This window comes from Pongo pygmaeus, chromosome 16, assembly GCF_028885625.2.
Source record: "Pongo pygmaeus isolate AG05252 chromosome 16, NHGRI_mPonPyg2-v2.0_pri, whole genome shotgun sequence".
Taxonomy (NCBI): domain Eukaryota; kingdom Metazoa; phylum Chordata; class Mammalia; order Primates; family Hominidae; genus Pongo; species Pongo pygmaeus.
Genome location: NC_072389.2, coordinates 71,125,633 through 71,138,311, shown reverse-complemented (window position 1 = coordinate 71,138,311; position 12,679 = coordinate 71,125,633). Strand labels below are relative to the sequence as shown.

Genomic DNA, 12,679 nt, shown 5'->3' with positions numbered 1-12,679 from the left:
TCGAGATCATCTCTTTCTTATATTAATAGAGACGATGGAAGGGGTAGCTAACAAAATAATGCTTTAAGGGTAGCTAACAAAATAATGCTTTAAATTGGAAGTTGTCCAGAAAAAAATTTATAAGAAAATCCAAACACTAGTCTGTTGCTGCTAATTCCAGTTGCACTCACTAAAGAAGTTTCTAATAGAGTTTTGTTTATTTTTGTTTTTACCAGGTGGCCAGTCTGATCTTGGATATAATTCATTATCTAAAGATGAAGTTAGAAGAGGGGATACATCTACTGAAGACATTCAAGAAGAAAAAGATAAAAAAGGGAGTGATTGTAGTTCCTGTAGGTATTGTTTAAGTTGATATTGTATAAAATTGAGAACTTATATTCACAGAAAATGCAGGTGATTTTATAAAAGTGCTGGTTTTACTTTCCATTTTTCCATTATCACTCTTTCTTTTCTCCCATTACGTGCCCTCTAGCCACCACATACTCTCATACAAATGCTTTATGTATGAAGTATATAGCCTCAGTGGCAAAAACTTCCCAAATCAAATACCATTAGAATGAATGCTATGTAACTCCCAAAATACATGTATTTAGTAGAACTGTATATACATTTCTTGAAACTATTTCTTTTTTGAGATTTAACAATATTTTAAAGCTTGTGATCCTTTTGTAGTTCATGAGCATGATGATTGGGTATTCATCCATGTTTGTGAGATGTGCCACCCTTGAACCTTGTTACGACATCAGCACATTACCCATCTGACCTGAAAAAAGAAAAAAAAAAAGTTTGTTTAATGGATTGTGATTATATTTACCCCCTTCCCCACTCCACCAAAAGCACTCCTTTACAATCAGTGAGGAAATATAAAATTTGTGCACGGACCTCATGCGTGATTAGTATTCAGTAGTTTGATCTACACTTCGAGGCCTCAAATAAGTGAAATCACTTATTTGTGGTTGACAAACAGATATAGAGGTGTTCAATATTTTCTTATCACCTATTTTCAAGTAAAAATATGTAGAACTGAAAACTTCTCTTGATACCTCCTACAGTGTATATAGATTTCATTTTATTAACATTTTCATTTTCATCTTTACAGTGTCAGAGAGTGAGAGTGCAAAAGGAAGTGCTGACTGCCTTCCTAAGCTCAGTTACCAAAATTCTTCCAGTATCGTTCGCCTCACTGGTACAAGTAACAACAGTGCTGATAAAATATCAGGAGAAAGCATGGGTAAGTTGAATAGTACGCTTGTGTTATGTGCAGAATAAATTGTATCTGTATAACTAGTGAATACTTATTTTTTTAATAGTCTTAATTCTCCAAGGAGATTTTAAAAAATATTTTGTGCAGCCTCTCATGGCATAGCTTAGTAAATTGAGTTCTATATTTTATAACATGCTGTGTTCAAGCTTGTATTATAGCAAGGCATAGGGGTAAACCTCCAGCTTGTATACTATCTTTTGAGTTTAGACTGTTGGGACTTTTTGGAAGGGGAAAGTGACATCAGAAGAGGTGATGAGTCTGAGGGTACCATACACCTAGTTAAGTTTCAAATGAAGTATATGGCTTATTAGTTTTCATATTATTCCTGTTTTTCCAGAGGCAAGAGGATAGTCCTTCAGATAGTTTAAGTAACAATACCCAATAATTTTTCTTTTCAAGGTCTTCTTATATATTATTTTATATTTATTAATATAGAAATGCTTGTATCAAGGGGGATATTAACACTATTTTAAAGATGAGAAAACTAAAGCATACTTCAGTGATTGGCAGGTCACATAAATTATCAATAGTTAATAGAAAAGTCAGATTAGAAGTAGAATAATATTTGGCCTCAAAGTTTTTTACCAGACCATTTTTAGGGGATTAAATAGACATAAGATTTGGAGTTTTCAGTGTTAATAGTGTGATTACCTAATAAATTTTTTTGTATTAGCTTACTTTTGCATGATGATGTAATATAAAAAATATTGAAGAACATGTGCTGTCAAGGCTGAAATATCTCTGTTTTTTGCTGCAATGGTGTTTGTTTTTTTTGCAACACAGTTAGATATGCCTCTAGCTCAGGGAAAGGCAAACTAAGGCCCAAGGACCAAATTTGCCCTGAAGCCTATTATTATACTAGCCTGCAAGCTAACCAAGCTACGATGGTTTTTATAGTTTTAAATTGTCAGAAAATAATCAAAGGAGACTAATATTGTGGGACACATGAAAATTTTATGAAATTCAAACATCAGTTTTCATAAATACAGTTGTGGGAACACAGACATGCTCATTCATTTACGTATCATCTGTGGCTGTTTTTGCATTGCAACAGCAGAGTTGTGACAGAGACCACATGGCCTGCAAAGACTACAATATTTACTCTTTAGCCCTTGACAGAAAAAGTTTGCAGAACCCTACTCTATCTATCAAACAAACAAAAGAAAGTTAGATCACCTATAACTCTTATTTTGCATTTCTTTCTTAGATAATTGTTATAACATAAACATTAAAAAATTTTTCCTCAATGTCATAGAGTTGTTTCACAACCATTTAGTACTTTGTAACTAATTTTCTAATTATAACTCTTAATAACTTGCCTTTGATCTTTATTTTATTGTTCTTTCATTGCTGTCTGTTCATGCTTGCCCTCCTCTTAAGATCTGTGTTTAATTTTTTTATTTAAATATGATTGTACACCATCCTTTGATCTTGACATTTTGTCAGAATAATAAGCATATGCTGAACAAGTGAATTTTATAAAAGTGTAGAGTAGATTTATTTGGTGTGAAGTAAAGTTATTAGTTTATCCTTGATGCTTTTGGCTTGAAAACTCTCATCTATTAAGTACTATGGGTTTATTACTGCTGCCAAAGACCATACATGGGATATATAGGAATACTTATTATATACTTGTACATACTAGGATTTAAAGCATTTTTTGGGTTTATTTATGTTTTGCAGTACAATATATGAATATTTTATTTGTATCATTGAACACCCTCGTGTGTTTGTGTGTAAATATATACATATATGGGAGTATAATAAACAAAGATATGTTTTAATGTTTGATTGGATATTGAAATAAAATCATCACCCTATCTTTTTTTTTTTTTTTTTTGGAGACAGAGTCTTACTCTGGTGCCCAGGCTGTAGTGCAGTGGCACGATCTTGGCTCACTGCAACCTCTGCTTCCTGGGTTCAAGCAATTCTCATGTCTCAGCCTCCCTAGTAGATGGGATTACAGGCATGCACCACCACGCCTGGCTAATTTTTGTATTTTTAGTAGAGACGTGGTTTCACCACCACGCCTGGCTAATTTTTGTATTTTTAGTAGAGACGGGGTTTCACCATGTTGGCCAAGCTGGTCTCAAATTCCCAACCTCAGGCAACTCAGGCAATCCACCTGCCTCGGCCTTCCAAAATGTTGGGATTACAGGCATGAGCCTCTGCTCCAGCCCTCATGATTATCTTGAGAATTTAATATTTTAATAAATACATATTGAATTACTGAGTGTTCAACCACAGAGAAGTTTAATTTTGAGATGTTTCTCTAAGCCTAATTCTGGTTTTAGTGTGCCTTTACTTTTTATCCTTAGCTACCCATAATATAATATTTTAATATTATAATATAATGTATTACATTCCAGGTTGGTTTGTTGGCTGCAGTTACTGCCTAATAGAGAGTATTCATTCAGTAAATATTCTTTTAGATTCTACTATATGTCAGGTGCTACTGGGGGTATATTATAATAAGAAACAAAAAATAAACATGGATCCTGCCTTCATGGAGAAAGCAGGTAGAAGGGATGGGAAGACATTAATCAAGTAAATGTGAAAGTATTCTTAGATTAGATACTATGAAAAAGGACAGTAAGTTGCTATGAGAACATATAATAGATATGTCTTGGGTTTCAGGTTGTTAGTCAGGGAAGACTTCCTTCAGCATATCATTTTTGAGCTTAAATTTCAAATATGAGTGGGAAATAAATGAGGGTAGGGGTCAAAAAGGAGGAATTGAGAGGGTGCATTCCAAGCAGAAGGAAGCATGTATAAAAAGGCTGTATGGTAGAAAGGAATCCCACAAAGTGTTCAAAGATATGAGAAGAGGCTAGTATATCAGCTGGGCATACTTTCAGCTTTAAGTCTCAGAATATGTGATTAACAGTGCTTGAAGAAGTTGCAGTTTATTTTTCTCAAACAGGAAATTCAGAGGTAAGCACTTGCTCTAAATGTTGGCTCAGGGGCTTTGCCATCAGTTCTTTTGACCTAACCATGATTACAGTATAGCCACTGGTAACTCCCCATATCACCTATTCGATCAAGGCAAAAAGAATGGGAAGAGAAACACCAGCCATATCTATTTCTTTTGTCAGGAAATAATTTTTCCAAAAACCCTCAAAAACTATACCTTAATATCACTGGCCAGAATTATGTCATAGAGCCACCTAGCCCAAGGAAGTTAAATAGTTTGGAGTCTTTGTGTTAGAGGCATGCAGCATCCAGCCTAGCATGTGTAATTTAGCATGTGTGTAAACTTAGGATCAGGCAAACTTTTTTGTAAAAGGCCGAATAGTAAGTATTTCAAGCCTTGCAGGGCACATAGAATCTCTGTTACCTATTCTTCTGGGTGCATGATTTTTGCAACCCTTTGCAAATGTAGAAACCATTTGAGACTGTACAAAAACAGGCCTCAGGCTAGATTTGGCTCATTGGTATAGTTTGCAAACCTCTGGTAAAGTCTGATAGCCAACTTGGTCTTCAGGTCATAGCGTATCACTGACTTTGCAAAGGAACCCTTGCACTTCTATTTAAATGCAATTCCAGAGTATTATCTTTTAGTTACAAGATTCCTCCAGGTCTTTAGTAATATTTAACCTGTCAAGCCGAAAATTTCCCAGAATATCAGAAGAAAGTGTGTTCTTGATTTCCTGTGTCCTCAATCATAAGCTGATGAAAAAAAGAATAAACTTTGCCTCTCTGATATGTCATTTTTCTTGTTAACGGTATATGCTTATTAAGTAATATTAGATGTAGGCTTTTATAACCTCTAGTATCCACTCTTATCTCTTGCCCTGCCATTTGCATGCATCACATGACAAGAAAAGGCACATTTTCAATACTTATCTGGCTACAGAGAGCTAATTCTGTGGATAAAGCATGTAAGAAGAATAGTTGATGATGCTATACCTAGACTAATGCTTTAGAGGACTCCCACATATAGTAAGAACAATTAAAGTGATCAGAGATCTAGATTTCTGCTTTTAGTATTGTCATCTAAGTAATTTGGTAGAAAGCAGTGAACAGTATTTCCAAATAATGTGAAGTGGCCATTAACATTTGACTGGTATAAATGTGCAATCAATATGTTAAGCAAGGGTAAAATTATTTGGCCCCATTTATAGTTATAAGGACTTGGAGTTTTTAAAAATAACCTTTATTTATGGATAAAGTTAACATACTTCTATTTTGTTTCATGTTTTGGATGTTTTTTCTTTTTTCATTTTAATAAGCAGAAGATTCACAATTTTGGCTGGGCATGGTGGCTCAAGCCTATAATCCTAGCACTTTGGGAAGCCAAAGCAGAAGAATTTCTTGAGCCCAAGAGTTCAAGACCAACTTGGGCAACATAGTGAGACCCTGTGTCTAGCAAATTATAAAAATTAAAAAAAAAGGAAGACTCAGAATCTCAAGGTCATCTAGTATAACCACAATTGTAAAACCATTGTAATTTATTTAGTGGAATTAATATAAATTCATTATTAAATATAAATCTTAATTGATAACATTTTTAAAAAGCAGTACATCCTGATGTCTAGGAGCATACCCTTTATAATTGGACAAATCTGAATTTGAATCCCAGTTCTGTCTCTTAAGGACTGGGTAACTCTGAGCTAGATAATCTCTCTGAGTGTTCCTTTTTTCTCAACCCATAAGGATATTGGAATGTTTACAGTAGGAAATATAAGTAAAGTGTCTAGTATAGTATCTGTCAAATAGCAGACACTCAGTGAGTGCTTGCTATTATCATTTTCATCACTAGAATTTTAAATATTTAAGATGACTTATATTTGCTATTATATTTTCATGGCTAAAAGCACTTTACTTGTTTTTCAGAAAGCACACCTGAGCTGCTCTTAATATCATCTCTTGAGGATACAAATGAAACACGAAACATTCAAAGTAGATGCTTCAGGAAAAGACATAAAAGTGACAATGAAACTAATTTGCAGCAGCAAGTGGTCTGGGGAAATAGAAACCGTAATCTTAGTGGAGGGGTACTGATGGGATTTATGCTCAATAGAATTAACCAGGAAGCAACCCCTGGAGATATAGTTGAAAAATTGGGAGCTGATGCAAAAATTCTTTCAAATGTTATCTCAAAAAGCACAAGACCAAATACTCTTGATATTGGGAAGCCACCTTTAAGATCAAAAAGAGACAGTCTAGAAAAGGAATCTAGTGATGATGATACACCTTTTGATGGTTCTAACTATTTAGCAGATAAAGTGGATTCTCCTGTTATTTTTGACTTAGAAGACTTAGACAGTGAAACAGATGGATCAAAAGCAGGATGTGTTGCTACACAAAATCCCAAGAGGATTCAACGTATGAACAGCAGCTTTTCAGTAAAACCTTTTGAAAAAATTGATGTCGCAACAGGATTTGATCCCCTCTCTCTTTTGGTTGCTGAGACTGAACAGCAGCAAAAAGAAGAAGAGGAGGAGGATGAAGATGATAGCAAAAGCATTTCAACACCATCTGCTAGGCGTGATTTAGCTGAAGAAATCGTGATGTATATGAATAACATGAGCAGTCCTTTGACAAGTCGTACACCAAGCATTGATTTACAACGGGCATGGGATGATAAATTAAATAAGAAAAGTCCACCATTGGTCAAGGCATGCAGAAGATCTAGTCTGCCTCCTAATTCTCCTAAGCCAGTGAGACTTACCAAATCTAAAAGTTACACAAAAAGTGAGGAGAAACCAAGGGATAGACTTTGGTCTTCTCCAGCCTTCTCACCTACTTGCCCATTTAGGGAAGAATCTCAGGATACATTAACCCACTCATCACCTTCATTTAACTTAGATACACTACTAGTACCTAAACTAGATGTTCTAAGAAACAGTATGTTCACTGCTGGAAAAGGAGTTGCAGAGAAAGCAAGCAAATGGTATTCAAGATTCACCATGTACACCACATCATCTAAGGTAAGTTTGGTTAGTATTTGCTACTTTTAATGTCACACACACACACCCATCACCACCAAAAGCCCCTTACTTGTTTTAACTATTCTTCTAAACATAGCTTTATAAAAAGGACTCATGGGGTATGTAAGTTTTGTAAGTATCAGAATTGGAACTGAAATAATAACTTAAAAGAAAAGAAAACTTACTAAGGTTGTATTTGTAGTTCAGTTTTGAAAGACAGTGATTTGTAGCTGGAGTAAGAATTAGTGTTACATGAAAGTACTTACTGAATTTCAGTATTTCCTTCAATATGCAGATTTTTTTTCCAGATAATGTGTCCAATATGCCCTCAAAAATTACCAGTCAGGCATATGATTTGCCCTTCTGGTTAGGATGGAGTAACTTATGATAGACTTACATACCTTCCCCTAAGAGCTAAAAGCTAGATGAAATAGAGAAAGTATCTGTTTAAAGTCATCAGAGAACTGCTGAAGTAACTAGAAAGCAGAGAGGCAGGATTCTAGAGAGGTGAGCTGAAGTTCTAGAGCCACTTTCTCCCTGAGGGGATTTGCTAATTATGGGCATGAAGCCCTAGGTTGTAAATCTAGGCTTTCCCTTATCAGAACTTTTGGGACCTTGTGGGTTAGAGAGACAAAATTGAAGACTTTAAGGGCCTCAAATACACTGAAGATTTTCTTCCTTGAAGACATTTTCCAAATACTTGATACTGCATGAGAAGGGTAAGTAGAACGTCTGTGAGAAATCAAGTTCTCAGAAGTTTCATGGTACTGGAATCATAATAGCTAGATTCAGGAGCTGCCAGAGGGAGGAGGGCCTCAGTTGGAATACTTACAGAGGTATGACTTAGGACCATTGGCAAACCAGAGGTAGACTAAGCCTGACCAAAATTGCAACCTAGTCTTGACTCAGGTTATCTGTGATTTGGTTAAAATAATCAGCTTTTACTCCATCAACAGAGAAAAGATTGTACCTTTTCTGGAGAAATAAAACATCATCTAGAATCCTTACAGTTTTTAATATACAATGTCTATCACTCAATTAAAAATAGCTATGCCAAGAGACAGGAACATAGCAAAAAAACAAAGAAAGCAAATAATGGAAAGGGACCCTCAAGTGATCCAGATGTTTGAATTAACAAGGGACTTTGAAATAATTATAATATGTTCAAGAATATAAAGGAAAAGGTATAAAAAATAACTGTAAAGATGGAAGATTTCACTAGATAATTGGAATGTATTAAAAATAATCAAACCTAAATTTTAGAACTGAAAATGAAATAAAAAGCAAAAATCTTGAGCCAGAGAAAAGAGATGCATTACCTGCAAAGGAGCAGTGGTCTTCTGAAGAGAAACTATGGTCAGAAGACACTGGAAAGATATCTTTAAAGTGCTGAAAGAAAATAACTGTCAACCTATTTTTCTGTACTGAACAAAAATATTCTTTAGGAATTGGGGTGAGAATACTGGTTCCACTGTGGTAACGTAAGGCCACCACAGCCCATCCTTCCCACTGATTACAACTTAAAAACCAGACAAAATATAAAAAACAATTAAGGACTCTGAAAAATAAATAAAAGCAGGCAGTTTCTGGGGAGAGACCAACACAGAAGTGAGTTTATCATTTTCTTTCCTCATGCATCTTTGCCCCAAGGGCAGTCACATCATGGCATGGCACCTCTGGCAGATAAACTTCAAGAGAAACGCCATATTTCCTGAACAGAGAAGCCTGAGAAAGAGGCCTCTTTGTGCAGAAAGTTTGAGGGGAATCCCATACAAGTTTCACCCTACCCCTTGACCTGCACAGTCATGGGACAGATGCAAACTGGAATAAAAAAGGCTTAAGTAACTGAACCGCAAGTTCACTGCCTACAAAAAGTGAAACACAAATTACAGTCTGAATATAACTCAAGTGTTTGCCTGCTGAGACAAGAGCATCAACAATCTCGAAAGTATTATAACAGTACCCAGGCTACATAACATAATATTCAGTGTCCAAGATAAAATCCAAAATTACTTGGTATAAAGGACCAGGAAAATGTGACCAGTTCTCAAAGAAAAGACAACTCCAGAATGACTCAGATGTTGGAAGTATCAGGGAAAAACTTTAAAAAGCAGCTTCCATAGGTTCCTTTAGGTAAAGGAAAACACATTTGAAATAAATTAAAATAAATTCTAGCAAGAAATAGAATGTATTAAAACAAATTTTATAACTGAAATATATAATATCCAATATAAACTGATTGAATGGGTTGAATAACAGAATGGAGATGACAATGAAAAGTAAGTAAACTTAAAGATACAGTAATAGAAATTAGAAGAAGAGAGAAAAGATTTTTATAAAAATAAACAGCCTCAGGGACTTGTGTGACAATATCAAAAGGAAGAAATGAAATATGGATAACTGGAGTTCCAGAAGACTTGAAGAGAGAGATTCTGTTAGAAAAGATATTTGAAGATTTGAAAAAATAATGGCTGAAACCTCCAAAATTGGTAAAAGATACAGATTTATAGATACAAGAGACTCAGCAAATTACAGACAGAATAAACTCAAAACCACACCTGCACACATCAAAAGTAAACTGTTAAAAATCAGAGATATTCACCTGCTAACAAGAAAATGGCTGCTAAAAAAAATTAAAATACACTGAAAGCTATTAACAAAAAATTATACATTACCTACGGAGCCATAAAGATTTGAATGTACCCATGCACTTTTCATCATAATCCTTGGAAGAATTTAGTGGAATGGTACTTTTAACGCATTGAAAGAAAAGACCTGTCAACTCAGAATTCTATATCCAGTGAAAATATTCTTCAGGGGTGAAGGTGAAATAAAGACATTTTCAGATAAAAGAATTCATGAGCAATGGGATTGCTCTATGAGATATGCTGAAGGAAGTTATTTAAACTGAAGAAAAATGATACCAAAGAGAAACCTGCATCTTCAGGAATAAAATAAATGCAAAATAAATGGTAAATAGCTGGTTATTAGAAAAGATTACTTTTTTGCCTCCTAAACTGAAAAAAAAACAAAAAACAAGAAAAACCTATAATTGTCCAAAACAAAAATAGTAACATTATCTCATGGAATTTTCAATATGCGTAGATGTTTGACAGTAGTGAACATCAGTAGTAAAGGAACTTACACCACAGACCTTCATTATAGTTATATTATTAAATATGAAATGATATAAAACTAACTCCAAGTAGACTTTAAATGATTAGATATGTATATTATAATCCCTGGAACACTGAGTTAAAAAATACAGTGAGATGTAGCCAAAAAGCCAATAAAAATATTCAAATAGTCTTACAGAGAACAGGAAATCTTAAAGAGGCCAAGAAAGGGGGAACAGAGAAATAGACTAGATCTAACCATATGAATAATTAAATGATAACAATCTAAACACCTCAATTAAAAGGCACATGTTAGGCGAGGCATAGTGGCTCATGCTTGTAATCTCAGCTCTCTGGAAGGCCAAGCCAGGAGGATTGCTTGAAGCCAGGAGTTTGAAACCAGCCTGGGCAACATAGCAAGACCCTGTCTGTACGGTTTTTTTTTTTTTAATTTTAACTAGCTGGCCATGGTGGCACATACCTATGTAGTCCTAGCTACTCAGGAGGCTGAGGCAGGTGTGTTGCTTGAACCCAGAAGTTCAAGGCTGTAGTGAGCTATGATTGTGCCACTGCACTCCAACCTGGGCAACAGACTGATTTCATAATGTTGAGGAGTTGGATGTTATGATGTGTTCCTGTAGTTCCAGCTAGTCAGGAGGTTGAGGTTGGAGGTCCAGGAGTTCTAGGCCAACCAGGGCAGCATAGCAAGGCTCTGTCTCTGAAAAATATTGGTTATAAGAAACAGTTCTGAAAAATATTGATTATAAGAAACAGTTCATCAAGAAGACACAATAATTATCCATGTATATTCACTAAATCACAGAGCCGCAAAACAATGACACAATTGGTAGAATTAAGGGGAGTTCTAAATCTTAGTAGGAAATTTTAAAACTCTCAGTTGATAGAAGAGGTAACAAAAATTGGTCAAGACAAATCTCAGCAACACAATCAGCTACCTTTATATAATTGACATTTATAGAATATACACTCAACAACTACAGAATACACATTCTTTTCAAGTGTATACAGTACAGTCATCAAGATAAACTATGTTTGGCTATTTAAAAAACCTCAGTCAATTGAAAAGGATCCAAATCAAAGTACATTGTAAAGAGTTACAGAACATTACTGAGGGATTTTAAAGGAGATTTAAATAAATGGAGAGACATGCCATGTTCATGGAATTGAAGACTCGGTATTGTTAAGCTGCACCCCTCCCTACATTGGCATCTAAATATATATCAAAATTGCACCTATCAAAATTCCAGCAGGATTTTGTAGAATTTGACCATCTGATCCTAAAATTAATATAGAAAATAGAAGGACCCAGCATAGCCAAAACAATTTGGAAAAAGAAAAAGTTGGAGGACTCACACTTCCCAATTTCAAAATTTACTACAAAGCTACAGCTATTAAGACTGTGCTGCTAGCATAAACAGAGATGAATAGATGAGAGAATAAAATTTAGACTCCAGAAATAAACTCTTATGTTTATGGTTATTTAAATTTCAATAAAGATGCCAAGGCAATTCAATGGGGAAATGATAGTTTTTGTCAAAAAATGGTGCTGGGATAATTGGATATCTGCATGCAAATACAGTCAGCCTTCTGTATCTGCAAGTTCTGCTTCCATGGATTCAACCAACCACAGATTGAAAATATTAAATAAATACAAATAATACAGTATAAGAACTATTTACATAGCATTTACATTGTATTAGGTATTATAAGTAACCTAGAGATGATTTAACGTGTACAAGAGGATGTGCATAGGTTATATGCAAATACCAACCCCCTGTGGATACTGAGGGATGACTGTAGGTGAATGTAGACACTCAACTTATATACAAACATTAACACAAAATGGATAAGATGTCTAAATGTAAGAGCTAACACTATAAAAATTGTGGGCTGGCGGTGGCTCACGCCTGTAATCCCAACACTTTGGGAGGCCGAGGCAGGCGAATCACGAGGTCAGGAGATCGAGACCATCCTGGCTAACACAGTGAAACCCCATGTCTACTAAAAATACAAAAAATTAGCCGGGCATGGTGGCAGGCGCCTGTAGTCCCAGCTACTCAGGAGGCTGAGGCAGGGGAATGGTGTGACCCCAGGAGGTGGAGCTTGTGGTGAGCTGAGATTGTGCCACTGAGCTGAGATTGTGCCACTGCACTCTAGCCTAGGCGACAGAGTAAGATTCGGTCAAAAAAAAAAAAAAAAATTGTGGGCCAGGCGTGGTGGCTTATGCCTGTAATCTGAGAACTTTGGGAGGCTGAAGCGGGTAGATCCACTGAGGTCAGGAGTTTGAGACCAGCCTGGCTAACATGGTGAAACCCCCGTTTCTACTAAAAATACAAAAGATTAGC

General features: G+C 35.4%; 2 protein-coding genes and 1 non-coding gene across 6 annotated transcripts in view; 2 read left to right on the top strand and 1 right to left on the bottom strand.

Moving 5' to 3' along the window:
• The window catches only part of DENND4A (DENN domain containing 4A), a 137,426-nt gene that overhangs the window by 100,035 nt on the left and 24,712 nt on the right, over positions 1-12,679 (top strand). For all 3 annotated transcript variants that reach the window (XM_054450223.2, XM_054450222.2, XM_054450221.2), the window contains 3 exons: positions 216-332; positions 1,100-1,231; positions 6,101-7,197. In XM_054450223.2, coding sequence (XP_054306198.1) covers positions 216-332; positions 1,100-1,231; positions 6,101-7,197 — 1,346 coding nt within the window. The remainder of the gene's footprint in view (positions 1-215; positions 333-1,099; positions 1,232-6,100; positions 7,198-12,679) is intronic.
• Positions 342-12,679, bottom strand: part of SLC24A1 (solute carrier family 24 member 1) — an 87,790-nt gene continuing 75,452 nt past the window's right edge. Inside the window, exon 11 of one of the 2 annotated variants that reach the window (XM_054450226.1) lies at positions 342-763. In XM_054450226.1, coding sequence (XP_054306201.1) covers positions 751-763 — 13 coding nt within the window. In that variant the 3' untranslated portion in view covers positions 342-750. Of the gene's footprint in view, positions 764-10,855; positions 11,032-12,679 lie in introns of those variants that run through there. The other variant, XM_063652293.1, reaches the window with a different exon arrangement.
• On the top strand, positions 661-764 carry LOC129014918 (small nucleolar RNA U13). The gene has a single exon (XR_008494438.1). It is a non-coding gene; the product is annotated as a small nucleolar RNA U13 (small nucleolar RNA).